General features: G+C 36.4%; 1 protein-coding gene across 4 annotated transcripts in view; it reads left to right on the top strand.

Moving 5' to 3' along the window:
• The window catches only part of PDLIM3 (PDZ and LIM domain 3), a 30,890-nt gene extending 11,107 nt beyond the window's left edge, over positions 1-19,783 (top strand). Inside the window, exons 4-9 of one of the 4 annotated variants that reach the window (XM_081047248.1) lie at positions 6,835-6,902; positions 12,020-12,105; positions 12,654-12,720; positions 13,956-14,086; positions 15,672-15,783; positions 17,054-19,783. In XM_081047248.1, the coding sequence (XP_080903374.1) occupies positions 6,835-6,902; positions 12,020-12,105; positions 12,654-12,720; positions 13,956-14,086; positions 15,672-15,783; positions 17,054-17,243 (654 nt within the window). In that variant the 3' untranslated portion in view covers positions 17,244-19,783. Of the gene's footprint in view, positions 1-6,276; positions 6,465-6,834; positions 6,903-12,019; positions 12,284-12,653; positions 12,721-13,955; positions 14,087-15,671; positions 15,784-17,053 lie in introns of all 4 variants that reach the window. The other 3 variants (XM_081047247.1, XM_081047250.1, XM_081047249.1) reach the window with 3 other exon arrangements.

Genomic DNA, 19,783 nt, shown 5'->3' with positions numbered 1-19,783 from the left:
AGGGAAATAGGAAGCTGCCACTGTGATAGGGTTTCCTAGAGACCAGGAAGGCCTTCCTCATTACTATTATGAGGGTCATTACAAATTACTTTGGATTAAAACTTTGTTTTCATTTAAAATACTCAATAAACAGCTGACAAATGAATGAAAGGAATGGGAGGGTCTAAAGATAAACTGTATTTTGTAACATTGCCCAGGACCAATCCTGGGAACCACTTCTCAGAGGGTGTTCTGCCACCTTCCCCAGCTGTTGCACAGTAAAAGTGATTGTGCAAGGTGAGTGGGATATTTATTTAGGTCAGACAAGGGTTCTGCTCTTCAGAGTAAGCAAGCAAAAGATAAAATGGATGAGATGGGTTATAAATGTGTTGGGAAGGGATTTGAATGCTGATGGTGGCTTACCCTGGCCTCCCGGGTGGGTAGGTGAATAATAATACCTCTAATCAACATTCTCTTTGATAGAAGAAAAGATTGGAAGAAGAAAAAGTAGAGTTCTTGAGGTAGAACTGTCCCTTGTAGATAGCCCTGTGTAGTAATGCCCAAGCCTACTCCCATCCTCCCACTTAGAGGCAACGCATGATAAAAAAAGATCTAAAAAAAAGATGGTGCTTTAAAAAAAACAAAGAAAAAGGAAATTTAAAGCTTACATGACACATTTTTTGGACCACACATTCTCCTACTATCGTCAGGATAGAATTCTGAATTTCTTTTTCCTTACAAAGTACACATCTAAAATTGTACTGCACCCTTTTGCGACTTATTTTTCCCTTCAAGATTTCCCCTAATTTTTTAAACCCAATTTTCTCTATGAGATGCCAAGATATAGGTCCCATTAGACAGTTTGGAGAAAGTCCCAAACCCCTGTGATCTCTGATCATGTTGCAGTACCCCCTCTAGCATGTAGGGGGGCGGAGGCTGACTCAGCAAGTACTAACTAAGCACAGGGTGAGCTTAGACAGAGGCTGGAGCCTGAGTATTACTAATTTCTCTCCAGAATTGGAGTTTAAGGGCAACTGCCTAAGTTTTAGCGCTAGAAGAAGCCCCTTTTGTAAACTATGAGTATTTATCTATGACTAGAGTTTTTCCAAGAATTGGATTTTAAAACAGAATCCTAATTTTAAATACCCTGACCTCTTATCAATCATGTGTTAGCGCATGTGCCCTGCAGTTTGGGGCCAGACAATGTGGACATTTATGATGCTACAAATGCGGAAAAGATAGAGAATGAGATAGGTTTTTTCAAAAAGGTAAAAAGTGGGTTAAGGGCTACAGGAGCCAGTCAGATGGAGCCTTTGGACATTCCTTTAGTTTGAGTCATGACTAATTCCTACTGGCAACCTCTCCAAGAGGACGTGTTTGGAGGACTCAGAGATAAGAACCATTTCAGTTACTTTCCTAATGGACCAAAGGATGCCTACTCCTTATATCCTCAGGCCAGATTTATGAGTGATCAGTTCATGGAAATTGGCACTTCAGGACATACATTCCCTACACAGCACAGCTAAATTTCAGCACAACCTCTCCTATCCCAAAATCCGATAGCATAAAGTGGAACAAAATGCAGTGATAAAACTGAGCAGTGAATTTAATTTGCAAAATGAAATTAGAGAAAAGCTAAACTGTGGTTATATTTGTATTCTTCTTTTATTTTTTAATTAATGCAAAGAGATTTGTTTTTGTATTTTGTTTGTTTGTTTGTTTGTTTTTTGTCCCAAATGAGCACTCTGCAAATAAATGCCATTGGGCAATATAATATTTGAGTTCTTGTTTCTCAACACAACTCATACTCTATTATAAGTGATGTGACCTTTGCCATTGGAATAAAATGCTTTTTTTTTTTCATTTTAAAAGTAATATATATTTGTTGGAAAAAAAATACACTACTGTATATCCTACCATCCAAGCCTAGCTACAGATAGTGAAGTATTAGTATATTTATTTCTAGTCTGTTTCCCCTATGCATAAGTTTAGGCTTTTAGGACTTTTTCTTACACAGTTATAGTAATAATTGATACAAAATTTTGTCATGTATTTTGTTCATGTTTCCATGCAATTATGAAATAGTTAAAAAATATTTTAATGAATTTAGACTCATAACTTTGGAGTTTATAATTTAGATCAACCCTAGCCATTGAATAAACACTTTCCATATAATCCTGAACCTGGCCTATGAGCAGGCAATATGCATTTTTCTACACAAAACATTGCTCTAGACTCAAGGGATGTCACTGTTCTTTGTCTTCCTTCAAAGCTTACCTTTTTGAATAAAACATTACCTCAGCTTTGTCTAATATTAGTTGGACAACTCAAAATTATAGTGGAGCTATCACAAAACAGGAAAAATGCTTTTCAGAAACAAAAACGGGTTCTTTTCTACAGGAGAAGATAGTGATTTCCATTTCCATTTAAAGAACTGCGTCCTTGCATATAAGACTTGATAATAAAGATGCACTACATGCACAGTCAGGTGGCGTATGGTTTGAAATTGTTTATGTTTTCATAACTTTATTCTACAAGGTTTTCATAACTGGACGACAGCCTACACAAAGCAAATTTTTGTAATCCCCATTTCTCTAACCTCTTTGTCCATGAGCTGTGGGAAACACGTGAAACAAATCAGTGCAGAAAAAATAATTATGAAAGTGGCTTTTTAATTGGCAGGGCGAGGATGAGTCGGGGAGGATTGTTCATAAATTCCAAACATGATAAAATATAATCATTTAGTCAGTATGGCTTGATCAAATATACAATCACTTGATATAGTGTTTTCTTTATTTCCCCAATACTTTTCTTATAAATAAATGTACTAGGGGTATCAAATAAATATATACAAGTGGATGTTTTGGTCAGCCTTGCTCAAGCAGTAGTTCACCATAATCGGAAGTGTCTGGACACTGATGGTAACCACTTTGAGCACCTCCTACAATTGCAGAAGTCAAACATGACTTGTATTCATCTTTTGATATCAGTATATATTGAGCATTACAATTTTAATAAAGTATTCCTTTCTTAAAATGCATATACATTTTTTGGCACACTCTGTGTGTGTGTGTATGAGTGTGTGTGTATATATATACATTTGCATACATGTGTGTTTGTGTGTATATATGTGTGTATGTATATATATATATATAAAAATTTTGAGATATATATATATATATATCAAACATGATATATCTCAAACATGTTCCTATTGGTGTTGTCAATTGCCTCAGTTCTCAGACTCAATTTTTATTTGTGACACTGTCTCCAAGAGAGAAACTGAAAGGTGAACTGTCTTTGAATGCTGTCCTTGCTGAGGTCATTCCAGGACTCGGGAGCGTGTCAAGAGCTGCATTCTCTCGATGTCAGCAGATCTCTGCCAAGTTTCTTAGCTTTTACTATAGCAGCTCTAGCATTTTATAAATTCAAACTATAATTCCTTAATATAAATTCCTAACATTTAAAAATAATATTTAAAAATATAATTAATTACAATGATTACTTATTGAATTCCTAAGAGATAAGAATCATCTGGATGCTTTTGTCTGGGTAGAATAAACACAAGAGCTGGACTATATTAACTGCCATATAAAGTTTTTACTGGTATTTTCCATGACTAATTATTTTCCACTATAAACAAAAAGAAATGAAAGTGGAATAGCAAATGTCTAATTGGTTTTGTCTTTCGATTCTGTTTAACCATCAACAGTGACGTAAGACTTGGACAGAATGTTGCCTCTCAGTGCCATACTTACATTTTTCATTTACCTTTGGTGTATACATTTCACTGTGCTTTTTTGGAATGACTTAGAGCCCATAAACTAATGATTTTACACAGCCTAAATACGAATGTTTGAAGCCTATATTAGAAACCCTTCCTTTTATAATCTGAGTAGAAAATAGAAGGGTATTTTTTCCTTAACAAATTACGCATTTCTGACTTTTGCAATATATAACCAAAACTGAAAATGGCAAAGAAAAAAGTTTGGAGCTGATTAACTTATTTGCTTCTACTTAGAAGTACTACTAGAGATTTTTTTTTTCCCATAAAGCCATCACATTATCTTAACTAATCTTTTCAGTTCTATTTACCAAAATCTTTAAGCCATATCATATTGTGGTGTGTTTTTTTTCCAAAAAGCTAAGTTCCATATAGTTTGAGTCCTTCAGTCCTGCCTGATTCATTCTCTTAATTAGCCTGAGAGATTTATAATTCACCAAAACTAAACTAGGCAATTAGCCTTCTGTCTTCTTTCATATCAAAAATAGTAACAAAGCTCGAATCATGGCCATCATCATTAGTTACAATTATTTCCAATTCATACTTTCATGTCACAATAATGTCTAATCATAATGGTTAATCATAAAACCAATCCAAATTCATTATTAAATTAGCCAAAACAATCCGGTGGTACCACTATATAAACATTTGACTACATACATTTTCACATGTTCTAGAATTCAGCATTTTTCTAAAGCCACATTTGGTTCTTTCAGTCATTCATCTATCTAATAGCAACAACCATATTGTCACCCAACCAACTCCTACGCACTGAGCCATTATTCGAAAGGGAAAAAAAAAGGAAGGAATCAATAAGCTAGTAGTCAATTCAATCAACGGTCCCATAGTCTATTGTATTCAACTCAGACCTTCTTGTCAAATTCAGGATGCTATTAAAATATGCTGTCCGTGGCTGGTGAGAGAAAAGCTGCTCCTGACCATATCACAGATTTTCAGGTACCATGACATTTGGGGTAGCTGGAGTCAGTCATTTGATACTACACCCCATTTGCCTTGGCATAACTTTATTTTTTTCAAGTGGGCTTTGCCAATAGCCTAGATGGGGCCATAAGGAGTATATGTGGTGACTGCCTGTTCAGGAGAACGAAAAGAAAGCATTATGCTGCTTAGGTCTCTGCGGGAAAAGGCTGGTGCTCTCAAGCATAAGAATCTCCATGCAAAACTCTGGTTCCACCCCTAAAAAGAGGAGATTGTTTCTTTCCTAACAAAAAAAAGCACCATCCCACAACTTATTGGTCTGTAATGACAAGAAAGAAACAATGACATAAAAAAGAATATGACAAGGTATTTCTACTTTTTAATAAAAACAGTCTCTTTCCAGTAACATTTCAAGTAATCATGTTTGTACTACTTGAAATCTGTGTGAAACACTGGTGACACATTCACAGAAGTAAATGAAGTTGATGTGAATGTATGAGTGAAAATATTGTAGTAAAGATTTATCTTACTAAGTCTGTCAAATGAAAAGATTTGGAAAGAGAATTAGCTCGTGTGTATTTTAGCATTCTATTTTGGTCTTCTTCTGTTGCTTATAAGAAAAAAAATTATAACTTTATAAAATTATAAATCTATATAAAAATTGGAAAATGTGATTCTGACATTAAAAAATAATAATATAGAATTTCAGATCATTTAGGCATATTTCAAGCTCAGAATTTAGGACTCTGATCCTTTTCCTTAAGCAATAAAGTGAAAATCCTTTAGCAGACATTAGTTATGTCTGCATTAGTGACCTTAGTCTTTCAGCGACTGGAGTAAATGCACAGTTTTTTAAGCACACAACATGAAATCATCACAGTAAAAATATGGGGGGGGGTGTTCTATAAATGTTTTACCTGCTTTCATAAGGAAAAAGTCTTTTAATTGTTATTATTTTTTCTAAACTTAAGTTTATCACTTAATCCAAATTAAGAATTTTGTTTTTTGTTGTATTAAGGCAAAAAAAAAACCAGAACATTTACTTGAATTATTTAAAATAATTCAGTATAGTTATTTACAAATGCTTATTCCCCTTTTGATTGTTTTATTCCTCCATTTCCTAAAATGGGGACATTTTTATTAAAATATTAACAGAAGAGAAAGCATGTGTAAGTTTTACTTGAGAAAATATTAACTAGAATAATTTTTCTAAGCCTAAAATCTCACTTCTGACACAAAATTTCTGTGTTTTTAAATGAGTCATATGAGAATTTTTTTTTAAAGCTATAGATAGAGAAGTCAGTAGGGGCAGACAAAAGATACAGTGTTTGAATTATTTTGTAATATTTTAAATAAGGTCAATTCCTTTGCCCCTTAACACCGGGTGGATGAACGTAGCACATGTAAATTTCACAGACAATGTAGAAAGGTTTATATCTAACTCCTCCTTTAACCTTGCCATTAATCTCCTAGTGAGTAAAGCCTTGATTAACAATAGCAGTGCTGTTGGTTTGCTCGTTAACGGCTTTGTTGTGCATTCTGTGGCTCTGTGTATTTTGTCTGCCATTGTACAGGAGTTCAAACCCATTGGTACCGGGTACAACAGAAGGGCCCAGCCTTTTGTTGCAGCAGCAAACATTGATGACAAAAGACAGGTAGTGAGCGCTTCCTATAACTCACCCATTGGGCTCTATTCAACTAGCAATATACAAGATGCACTTCATGGACAGCTGCGGGGTCTCATTCCTAGTTCACCTCAAAAGTAAGTATCGGACCTGGTCTCTGGCCACCATGTTCGTAACAATAACCACACGGTTTCTTTTCCTTTCAAAAGTCCAGCTCTTGCTGCTTTATTTTTACTTTTCTGAAGGCACGATCAGATTTGTATTTTAAAGACAAGCATCTAGAACATGGTTCTAATGTTCTGGAGTCCAAGCGGCCAGTTCCTGAACATTTAGTGAATAGATGGTTCAAGCGAAGAAAGAGCTCTGGTTCCATCATCACCCTTCTTAGTCATGTCAATATATCTGGTGGTAAATAATCCGCTCTGTACAATTATTGTTCATTTAATTTTATCTAAAAATATGTATTAGTCTTCCACTGAGGGACTTTTTAACCCTTTGTTTTCACAGGATGTGAACTACTTTGAACACAAGCACAATATTCGGCCCAAACCTTTCATAATCCCAGGCCGAAGCAGGTCATAAGTCTTGAGATTGTGAAGTTTGGAATGCATGCTTCTTTAATAAATCCTTACTAATCATCAAGAAAAGTAACTTTTAGGTGTTTGGAGTGACTTCTCTCATTTTGAAGCTTATTTCAAAAGCAAAAGAAACAAACTCATTTAGCAGAGGAAAGAGCCAAATAAACTCTATTCCCAAGAGTAAATATTGACAAGATGTTAGAGCTTGAAATGTTATGCAGTTATCACATATATTTATAACTAATACCCCTGAGGATCCCATCCAGAACACAGTGACCTTTGAGGGAGGCAGATGTATCCTATCCCAGCTCAGGAAGGCCCAGCTAGCAGGAACAAAAATGGAAACCAGCCGCCCCTTCCCCCAACCAGGAGTAAGAAAACAGGTGGGGCAAACGTGGGAACACTGGTGTAGCTTTATAGGTCAGACTGATGCTGGCCATCCCACCTCGGCACTTACTTCTCATTGCACTGTCAGAGCCCGCTAGGTAATCTCACTCATTCTACCTGTTACACAAAAATCAATTTGCATTCTTATGGATACTTGGAACAGAAGAGAGGCCATTTGAAAAGGAACTTTTCCACTTGGGGGAAAATGAGTAATAAAGACAGAGTTAGGAAGGAGGGAGATAGACTGGTTACTCTCATGAATAACTGTGTGCACACTGGAATAACAACGACCAAGCTCTTCATTGCTATCTGTCAGTCAGAGAAACATATTATCTCCCGATGATCCTTTTCAAATATCTTCTCTAGAAATTGAACTCCAACCTATGAGGGAAGAAATTAATGCCCTGATTGCCACATCAGGAAATAGTGACTTTAGGAAATCACAAACCCATTCCTCTGACCTTAGCTACATCAGTCAGCCCAGAGTAAGGAAGTTGGTGATTAGGCTACATTGATCCTAACAGGTTAGGGACATTGAAAAATGATCCACATTAGGTGTTTCAAACTAGAGGGCCATAGGTGGATTCATTCACAGACAATGTTTTATTTAACCTTCCAGGTATTTAACAAAAATGAGCTTAAGTAAATGCCTTTAAGATGGAACATCTACTCTCCAGCTTGTCCAAATAAATGCACATCACTCCTAAGTGTATGATACCTGGCCCATTTTCATATATGTGTGGCCCTCTTGGGCCCTGGAGACGTCTGACGTTTATGATGCCAGCTGTATGGATGGCCAGTCATCATTTGACATATGATTTCCAGGTGTAGACCTTTCCATAAGCTAGAGTCGGGACCAAAGGATTACCTCAAAATAAGCCAGGCAATTTTGTGTTATCAGACTCAGAAAGAAGCAATGGAGTGAAAGAGTAGGAGAAAGAGGCTAAAAAGGTAATTACTACTAAATGCATCTTCCCTCACTAGAATGGAAGCAATTACGGTATCTCTAACACCTAAACATGCAGCTGGAGCAGAGTAAATGCTCAGTAAATGTTCATTAGATAAAGGAACAAAATTCGAAGAGTACCTAATAGTATTTCCTGAGTGGCAAGAAGAACCAGGAGCTATTATCCCTCCTTCACACTTGCAACTCTGCACAATCCTTTTCCACTTCTCTTTGTTCCCTTGTTCTTAATCCATTTTCCTCTGCATCTTTTCCCTATTTCTCCATATTCAATAGCTTCCCAATCTCACTCCCAATAACATAACAACATGGGATTAAAAGCTAAAAAGCTATCTTGCTATTGAACACACACATACAGAGAGAGAAAGAGAGACAGACAGAGACAGAGAGAGACAGACAGACAGACAGACAGACAGACAGACAGACAGAGAGAGCCAAAAAATGTATACACATTTTAAGAACGGAAAAAACTGTATTAAAATTACACTGATGGTAACCACTTTGAGCACCTCTTGTCATTGCAGAAGTCAAACGTGACTTGTAGTCATCTTCTGTTATCGGTATATATTGAGTATTACAATTTTAATACAGTGTTTTTCCTTTCTTAAAGTGTGTATATATATTTTTGGCACCTTCTGTGTATATATCTTCCTAAAGAAGCACAGTTAACCTAATACACTTGCATTCTTTTGAGGTTAGTGTAACTTCAGTTCATTAACTATAGGACTCATGGAGGCTTAAATAAAAAGATATATTAGAATAACACATATTTGCCTTTGCTAAAGACCAATAACATTTAATTTTATAAAAATTCAGGGAAAGTCAGAGAGAGTCAGGTTTGTAACGCCTTTCTGTTATATTTTTATTTTAATTAAAATATGGTAATAATGACAAGCCTCTCATAATTTGTCATTGCAAGGTGCCTTTCAATATAGCTGAATTTGGAAGAGGGGAAAGGAGAAACAGGGATGAGAGAGTTGCTTAAAAACAGGTACCAGTACATAAATCTTAAAGAATTATAAAAACACCTCTACTATTCCTTTCTTCCTGTACCCCCTCACTACCTGCTCTAGCTTCTGAATTTCTTGGTCTCATCAAATGATTCTTCATCAAGGTGGAATTTTGAGTGGCTACATACCAAGCTATAGCTTCACCGTTAATGACCAACTTTTTAATCAGAAGTAAATTAGAAATGCTAAATTGTTAACATAATATGTTAATCTCCCTAGGGTCTTACTACTAGTTATGGTTCTTTTAAACATTTCATTATAAATCAAGCATATGACAAGGCCAGTATTTTCATATGCAAACATGTAAAAGTTTAAAGCCCAAGCTATCATTAAAAATATGTACAAGGTATTTTATGGAACCGAATGATAAAATACAATCCTGTGAGTGATTTCGGACAAGTCGCTTTTCAAAGCATGTCCCAAAAAGTCTGTACACACACCAGGGAAACTAAATCTTGTCTCTAATGATCTATCCAGGAGTGAAGTTATTAGTGTGTCATCAGCCTTACAGGTGGTCTTGCCAAGTTGCTAAGTCAACGTCAAGAAAGCTCATTAGCACCTACCTTTCCGTGTCACAGGAATAGATCGTGGTGACCCATGATGATAGTCACAGTGACTGGAGTCTATGAAAATTAATTGATTTAAAGCATCAGTTCAAGAGATCTTTTAAATTGTCCCAGAGATTTATTAAAATTACTAAACACTCTTGTTGCTTAGAGTTTGTTTCTTATCTATTCAATAGACATGGGCCCCCAAATAGAATGATAAAGAAATTAGGACACAGAAGACACAATCTTCGCTTAACTAAAGTTACACACACAAACATGCATGTATACAAGAACACTGACAAAAGGAAAAGGTTACTACTCATGACAACTATAAAATAAGGTATATCTCTAAGTTCTGAATTGATCCTAGTTTATCCACTATCTAGCACTATTCCTATACACAGTAAGGTCAGAGTAGTTATAAATGCTTGTTCAAAAGGTTCATTATTCTAAGCCTAAATCTCCCAAATCCCTAAATTACAATTTAATAAGCTTCTTTATACTTAGATCAAATCAGTATGATTGTGACTCTAAACTGCACTATGACTGAAATTTTACTTCTATTCTTTTACCAACTGAAGTCAATCTCAGGAGCCAGGGTAGTGCTGAGCCCATGAACATGGCAAATAAGCCACCCGATGTTCTGGTATGTGATCAACCAATTCAAAGACTGTTTTAAACGGGTTCTCAGCAGCCAGAGAGTGAAGGAGCAAGTCTATATTTACCTGCTTAATTTAGGCTGTGCAGGTGGTTAAATTGGATGACACAAGACAAAACAACAACAACAACAACAACAAACCACTTAGTAACATGAGATGTCCAGACTAATCAGGCTGCAACACTGATGAAGTCAATAAAATCAATGCCCCAAATCTTTTTGGTCTGTGGTCTCCATATGGGGCTGAGGTTGGCACTAGTAACCCTAAAGATTAACTGCAGATATGAGCCACACTTGAGCCCTAAGAGAATACTGACTTTGAGATAAACACACCATATAATTTTTTCTTTGATTTGAGTTTACAGCAACACTAACCTGCAGGCATGACCATTTACATTAATACTAACATTTCTTTTGGCTTTTTCTTAAGTGACTGTGCTTTTTAAAAGAATCTCAGTATATTTAATTTTCTTACAAAATGTATTTTCTCATGCTGCTCTTAAAATGCACGTAGAAAAATGACATTTTAGTCCTCGGCATGTCAGCTCTGACCAGCCTCCTATTTAGCTTCAGAGAGAACATGAGATTTCCCTAGCTGGTCTTAATATTGCATGATTGGCCTCGCTGATGTTTTAATAAGAAGTCCCCTCAACTTGTCTGTAAAAGGAAATGATAAATATGCATGAAAATATGTGTGCTTTTGAAATTTGCATAAAATAGCTATGCAGAAAAGAAATATATCTTAGCCCCCAAAGAATGCAGGATCACCTGATTTGTTCTCCAGTCGTTAATTTCAAGGTGACAAGCATTTGTTGGCTGTTCTAGAGCCTATATTAAATCAGCAAACCATTTTTTAAAAGTGTATTCTCCACAAAATTAAAGAATAAAAATAGAAAAAGTTAAAAGAATAAAATGTTTACAAATCGCCTTAAAACATAACCTTTATCACACAACCTACAAGTTGCCAATTACAATTCAATTAAAGCTCAACTGCATTTCTAAAACATACTTATTTTGAAATGTTTAGCCTAAATATGTGACTGGATCTTCATGCGGCATATTCAGTTACTATTTGTGAAGGGTCATTTATTAATATTCTAATTTTAAATATTGCACCTCAGAAATATAAAAGCCTGCCCAACTAATGTAATTTCCCTGTATTATTTGTCTATGACTTTGTTAAGTTTAAAATTATCTGGCCTATTTTTACAAAGTGAGTAGAATAGCATCTTTTCTAGTTTTTATACAACTTGTTTATGTGTAATCTTCAACTTACATATGGCCTAGTAGAACAGAGCCCAAAAAATGCAATATCACCTGTACCTTTTAATTTCGTTAAACTTTTTTCAATCATGAATTTTTGAAAAGTCTTCCCTTTTTAAAATAAATCATAGGCAGAAATAGACATTTTGTTTTAATGTTATTTACTTCACCTCTTACTTTTTGTTTTCAATTCCTCTTAACTTCTCTATACTTGTTCTCTGTGTTCTCTTGTCTGGTTTTGCTGGTTCCTGTGTCATCTCTGTGTAACGTGGTCATTAACACAGTGGATGCAGTACTCCATCCGGTATTGATGGTAGCAGTGGACGTAGCACCCCTTCTTCTGTCAGTACTATTAGTACTATTTGCCCAGGTGACTTGAAAGTTGCTGCTAAGATGGCCCCTAACATTCCTTTGGAAATGGAACTTCCTGGTGTGAAGATTGTACATGCTCAGTTTAATACACCTATGCAGTTGTACTCAGATGACAATATTATGGAAACACTTCAGGGTCAGGTTTCAACAGCTCTAGGGGAAGCACCCCCAATGAGGTAATATGAGTCTTTTTGAACCATGGGCATATTAACTAAACACGTAGGCAATGGCAACATTACTGGTGTTGTTTTGTTTTGTTTTTTAACGTTGTCTTAACTGAAAGAAAGCTATGTGAAAATATTTAAGGAAAAAAAAATACTAAGGATTTACTGCAAATATCTAGGCCTAATGATAAAGGTAATTTAAAGAATTAACTAAATAGAGCTTTATATGACCGATCACAATAAACTGAAATCATGGAAGGACCAAATGGATGTGTGTTTTGAAAAGCTACAATGTACTTTACATATGTCTGATACAATACTTCTCAAAAGTAATTAATAATTAGTGCATTCTATGCTTCTCTGTTGGTCAAAAATTGGGAAGTCCAGAGCAGTTTTAAAAGAGATGATACTTCTCTCTTCAATATTGTGGAGAGGCCTATTATGGAGAGGTAATTACTTTTCCATTTAAAATTTCTGCCATGAGTAAGGGTTTATAAGTTATTATTATTTGGTTTATGTATAAATCAAATTATTAATATAGATATTTAATTTCCAATGGTCTCTATTTAGACTAATTTCTTCTTTATTATGAATATTTGTTCAAAGTACTTTTGCCATCAAGTTTTTTCAATTAAGATACTTATTATAAGATAAAATCTTATGACTTATTTCAATACTACAGACCCACTTTTTATAAATTAAAGTAGTATAATGTTTAAGAGTGCTATGTAACAATATCCCAAAGCTATCTCTTGGGAGGAGTACAATAAGATAATAATAGCATAGTGTATCTCAAAGACATTTTGCATGGAAATTCAGATTTGTAAAATGATTATTTCCAGATATGATTTAGGTAATAAAAATATGTGCAGAAAACAACTAACTTTTCCAGATAATGCAATTAAATGGCATAAAATAATAAAGCATTTAGTGCCTGACATGTAGTTTTATTGTGGCATTTTTTTAAATTGTTTATCATGAATATATTTATAGAAAATTTATTAAATAAAGCTGCTATCATTGTTGTAAATGAATTATAATGTGGCTATTTAGAAAATGTAGTATAGTCAATATAACTGATGTATATGTGAAAGTTTCTACATTATGTGCTTTCAAACACTGACAATTTGAACTTCTTCAATTTACAAGCAAAATACCTTTGTTGCTTCCAGGAGTCAACACAGCAAATTAATCTTAAAAACAAAATTAAACCATATACTTTTAGTTTAATATCAAAAATGAATCTGAATTTAATGGCAATTTTATGCCTGAGAATAATCAAACTGGGCTCACTTCTGCACTTTCTATCATGTGTATATTGCCTTTTTTCTAGAAAAAGTTAATTTTGTTCCTATCTGTAATCATATGTCCATCAGACACCAATCTTTTTTTAAATGACCATTTCTGAGCAATCACATTTTAGTTGCCCTCCAAAGTATTTTGCAAAATGGGGCAGTGCTGATGTGACCCTGAGGTTAACTCATGGCATTTTAAGGCAACCTATGTGAATAAACATTATATTTTTAATTGTAATATAAAATAACTGGAAAATACTAAATCTCTGTTTAGGAGTTACTGCAAATATAGGGATTACTATTTATTGATGTCATGTGGCTTCTTGCATGTCTGTTGCCCGCAATGCTCCTAATGCTCCTAATGCTCTGCCTGCCATATTGTGTTTCAGTGAACCCACAGGCTCGGGGCCCCCCCAGTCAGCTGTGTACCGGATGTTGCATGACAATCGGGATGAACCTACTCAGCCTCGCCAGTCAGGCTCCTTCAGGGTGCTCCAGGAACTAGTGAACGATGGTCCCGGTGAGCAGCCGCTATTGACACAGGCTGTTGGAACGGTGCGGGGTGGGGAGGACAGTAAACAGACTGGGAATGAAAGTCTAAATATTGATTTTATAAAGAAATCAAATGAATCTTTGCCTAGAACAATTTGGGTGGTGCCTGGTTTAGGAAAGGAACTTCCAGGATGTGTCCAAGTAGCCACCAACTTAAAGGTTAAAAAGGTGCCAAAGACAAATTCCATCCACAGCAGTCAAGGGCTAGCTACTAGTTCAGCTTATAAGTTTTAAAAATAGAGTTTTACGTGAATATTGCAAAATTTCTCAGGCTCCCTCACACTCAAGCATATCATCACCAAAATTAAAAAATAACAATGTAATAAACTCTTACTGTGTTCCAAATTCTGTGCTCCATACTTTGTTTGCATACATGATCATTTACTCCTCACAATAACTCTGCGAGGCAGGAGCTATTATTTTTCCCTATTTAACAAATGAGAAACTGAGGCATAGAGAGGGTGGACTTGTACAGTCACACAGCCAATAGGAAGCAGAGGTGGGACTCCAGCCCACTCCTTCTGTCTTCAGAGCTCTTACCAATGTTTTTTCACCCCCAAAAGATATATACAGTCCTTTAAAAGTTGCACAAAAATGCAAAATTCCCCCTTAGGATGGCTATTATAAAAAAATGGAAAATAAGTTTTGGTGAGGATGTGGAAAAATGCGAACCCTTGTGCATTGCTGATGGGAATGTAAAATGGTATAGCCACTGTATGGTGGTTTCTCAAAAAGTTAAACGTAGAATTACCGTATGATCCAGGAATCCCACTCCTAGTTACATCCCTAAAATAATTCAAAGGAGATACTGAAACAGATACTTGTACACCAATGTTCATAGCAGTGTTATTCACAATTGCCAAATGTCTATTGATAGATGAATGGATAAACAAAATGTGGTATATGTGTACAAAGGAATATTATTCAGTTTTTAAAAAGAATGAAATTCTGACACATGCTGCAACATGGATGAACCTTTAACACTTCATGCTAATTGAAATAAGCAAGACACAAAAGGACAAATATTGTATGATTCCACTCATGCAAGGTACTTAGAATTTGCAATTCGTAGAGATGGAAAGTACAATAGAAGTTACCGGGTGTGAAAGGAGGGGGTAATGGGGAGTTATTGTTTAATGGACACAGAGTTTCAGTTTGGGATGATGGAAAAGTTCTGAAAATGGATATAGGCGATAATTTTAAACACTGTGAATGTACTTAATGCTACTGGCACACTAAAGATGGTAAAGATGGTCAATTTTAGATTGTATTTACCACAATAAAAAATGAAAAAATGCAAAATGTTCTCTGCTCCCCTGAGCATTTTGTAACAACTCCCTATAACAACAAAAATGTTTAACTAATTCTGTTTTGTAAGGCCCCATTTCCGAGCAAGTTGTGCTTGAACCAGCCCTACTTCTTTTGCAATGATACTACCGGGCAGGCGCAACTTAAGAATTTCTTAGGTTAAAGTGCACACCTTAAAATAGAAGCAAAGTACAAACTGTAGCCAGCTGTTCCTTTGCCATAAATGGAAACACTTTGTTTTTCAGATGACCGTCCCGCTGGAACTCGGAGTGTGAGAGCTCCAGTTACAAAAGTCCACGGTGGTGCTGGCAGCACACAGAAGATGCCACTCTGTGACAAATGTGGGAGTGGCATTGTGTAAGTTTCATTTTTAACCCAGGAATTCCCTATAAATCTTGGTGGCAGTTCTCTGTTTCTATTCATTGACTTGAAATACAACGTCCACAATATTTATCACATTTTGACCAGAATTCTTCAGAATACCCTACAATTGCCATGTAATGTGAGTCAGCACTCGATTTATAATTTCAGATTATTCTCGTGAAGAAAATACTGCCCAGAAATATATTTTTAAAAAAAACATTTCCAAGAATCAAAACTTCCTTTCGAAACGCTCTCCCTTTGTTAAGGTACAATCTTTCAGTACTTCCTTTTCTATACAAACCCAGGTCATCAGGCTGTTAGTTAAAACACATTATCTTTACCTAGTTTCTTAAATTGCACAAATATTGAAATATAATTTTAAAAAATCAGTCAGCTTCCATCCGAGGTCCTTTATGTTTGAATAGCCCCACTTGCTAGTTCAAATCTTCAAGTGAACCAGATCATTTCAACCTCTTCCCTGCAAATGCCCCACCCGGCCACTTCTTTCATTCCTTTTTTTCTGTTCCTCTACCATTAGCTCACACGTGGTGGCACCATCTGTCCAATTATCCAGGGTACATCCCAGGAGGGCAGTGGGAGATAAGCCTGATCACAGCAAAGGGGGGAATGTGGGACAGAGAGAAATAAGCAGGACACGGAGCTCAGGAGCAGAGAGGACCTCCTAAAAAAGGATAGTTTGTGATGTTACCAAAAGCAATTATTGCTCCTAAATTGTAGCAAACTGTTTTCTTTGTTTGTTGTTGTGGTTGTTTTGACAGTAAAGGCAAATCCACCTGCTGTGGAAATGCCACTTCTGTTCTTTGATCTCTTTTCACTGCGCTCCACAGAAAAGAGAGGCTGGGCCATCAAGATAGAAAGCAATCAGAGGGATGCTTAGTTGTGTAGACAACAACTTTGGTCAAAATCAGAATCCTTTGCAGAGGTGTGTGTCTACCTGTATCACGTCTCCCTCCTTCAAAGAAACAGTGGGGAAAGATCATGAAGGAAGAACCTATCATTTTTACATAAACGACTTGTTTGAAAAATCTGAAAACATATTCGCATCAGAAACACGTGATGGTTTATTATGGTTGTCTTGGATCTCCCTGATATTTACGTCCATTTCACTGCCGTGCCCCTTTTGACAGCTGGCAGCTACGGTTTCCTGAATGTGAAACAGATACCACCTGCCTTATCTGTAGTGTTCTCACTTTTGTATCAGGGTTTGTTATTTTTTTTTACTCCATCTCCTTTTTCTCCACAGTGGGGCCGTTGTGAAGGCGCGAGATAAGTACCGACATCCAGAGTGCTTTGTGTGTGCTGACTGCAACCTCAACCTCAAGCAAAAGGGCTACTTCTTCGTGGAGGGGGAGCTGTACTGCGAAACTCATGCAAGAGCCCGCACGAGGCCCCCAGAGGGCTACGACACAGTCACTCTGTATCCCAAAGCTTAATTAAGTCTTACCCAAACCAGAGCACCCACGCTTTCACTCACACGCACTTACACAGGAAGACACTAATGACTCCGGGCAGAAGTATAGCAAACTGTTGTGTCCCAATCTAAAACCAAGATGTTTACCTTATTGTGTACTGAGGAGAAGGAATGGGAGGAAAATGCCTGCTATAACAGAAACATACATTCAGCTATGGTTTGCAACTCTTTTTTTCTTTGGGGCTAGCAATAAGTGAATGACATTTAAACCAATAATTTTTTTGGATGTCACCCTCCACAATTTAAATTTTTGTTATGACCATCAAACATGTAAACATCAAGATATTTGGGGGAGTCTAATCGTCTTTCCTTAACAAGTTGATTTTGCAATTGTAGAAAATACCAAATGATAATCTTGTATTCTAACACAGCCTGCAGTTGTCTGTTATCTGCTTTAACTATTATAGTGCATGTCAGGGAAAAATTCCCTGGATTCTCTAGTTTCATATTCAACAATTATACCATTGGAAGCAACATACATAATAAACACATAAAACATTTTTAAAATACCTAATGAAGTGGCACTCAATGAATTCCGATAAAAATCAACATTCCAATGAGAAGGCCCAATCATACATACACTAACAACTCAGGTGTTTTAAGAAAATGTGGCTCCTTTAGTATTATTACACATTTACTCTTTCTTACAAGCGAGCTTACAATTTCTGCTCATAGGAGGGGCATTTAAATTTGCTAGTCAAAGGTAATTCAGTCTCTTTCAGATTAAAACAGTTTCTTTTGCTTTGAAATAGTCTCTTTCTTTTTAAATGGCTCTTTCAGATAAATATTCAGTCAAATTCAAGGTTCAGACTCCATGAAGGCTGTTTCTTTGTGCTCAAAGGTTGACCACAACCTTCTCCTCCTTCCCAAAATGGTATCTCCAAGAGGAGGCACTTTAGGGGAACTCCTAAGGAACAGAGGGGCTACTGGTCTCCCAGGGTCACTGCTAGTATCCACTGCTGAAACCCATGATTTCACATGTGGTCTGATTTCTCAAGATCATTGGGACCAGACAATAATGCCACCTCCACCAACACCTCCGAAAGTGCCAGCTCAGCCTTCCCTGGAGTCACGAAGCCTTTGCATCGCAGATGTGAACTCCATCTGGCCTCTGGCTCTGCCTTTTCTCCTTGCCTGTCACTATGGTGGTGCTGTGACAGTGCCCCGACTTGCACGTCTTACCTATTTCCCAACCTCCTCACTGGGGACACATGGGAACTTTTGAAACTGTCCGCTCCAAGGACAAAGCATGGGGAACCAGCAGGGTGGGGAGGAGGGGACTGTCGTGCCACCTCATCACCACGTCACTTCTGCCCTAGTGCAGCTGCTGTCTACAGGCCTGGAGCAAGTTTGCTCCTATTGGCCCAAATGACAAATAGAGCACAAGATGTATTGCCCGGAATTCTCCCACACTTAATTCTTTCTGACCCTGACCTATCTAGGGTTTTGGTCCAGTGAGAGGAGCCAGAACATCTGCCTGGCCTCTATAGGCATTTAAGATTGCTACTGGAACTTCTGCACCAAAACATAAATTCATTAACAGAGCTACTAAAATAACATAAACAAGAAACTTTGAAATCAAAGAAATGAATGGATCCAAAAATACATTACACTTTTTGTTCAGATGTTATTTTTAAATATTTTCTTTTGGGAAAGATACAAACACAAAAGTTTGGACACTGGAGAGCAAATGAATGGTAACCGATTTAGAAAACCTGAGACAGTTAAAATCCAAAGCAGCAGTGGAGAAAACTGAAAACCAACCATTTCCCCTCCCAAATCATGAAAAGGTGTGGGAATTAACAGCACGGAGTATTTCTGGACCAGAGAATAAAGGTGGAATTATTACAAGGAGGCTGAAGTAGAAGCTGTTTGAGAAGCACATACTCCCACAGGTGTCCCCTCTCCTCCCACACTCTCACACACCCCACAGCCTTCCCAGCGGAAGTCTGCTAGGAATTATCTGGAGAAGGTAAAACTGCATCTCTGAACTGGGGAAGCGCAGTGGAGGGTATGTGTACCACACTAAAAAGGGATTAAATTAAGTAAGAATGAAAGACTCATAAGAAAAGTGTACGTTAAACATTACATGGTACATAAATGTACATTGTATTTTAGACATCTGAGAGTATTCTTAAAATTATATTTGATATATTTTATATGTAATAGACTGCTTCAGTTTAGAAGTTCAATAATGAGTAAAAAATAGTAAAAAAAAAAAGTAGTATAGTTTAATAACAGTAATACAGTGCTAATCTGAAATTTAGGAGCGATATGTCCTCAATCTGACACTTCAGACTACATGACTAAGGCTCATGAAGCATGCTCTAAAATTATATGTTCGTTATTTTTCATAAAAATTTTTCTTTGACAATTAAATCTAGAAATTTAAACACATAGGGGAATACTACCGAATAGAAATGAATGCAATATGAAAATTGTTTTAAAATATGTACAGTGAAAATAGCAATGTTGAAATGGAAAGAAATTAAAAACTTTTTC

Source organism: Rhinolophus hipposideros (genome assembly GCF_964194185.1).
Source record: "Rhinolophus hipposideros genome assembly, chromosome: 4".
NCBI lineage: Eukaryota > Metazoa > Chordata > Mammalia > Chiroptera > Rhinolophidae > Rhinolophus > Rhinolophus hipposideros.
Note: the sequence above shows the minus strand (reverse complement) of the source record. Positions and strands in the feature narration are given on the sequence as shown.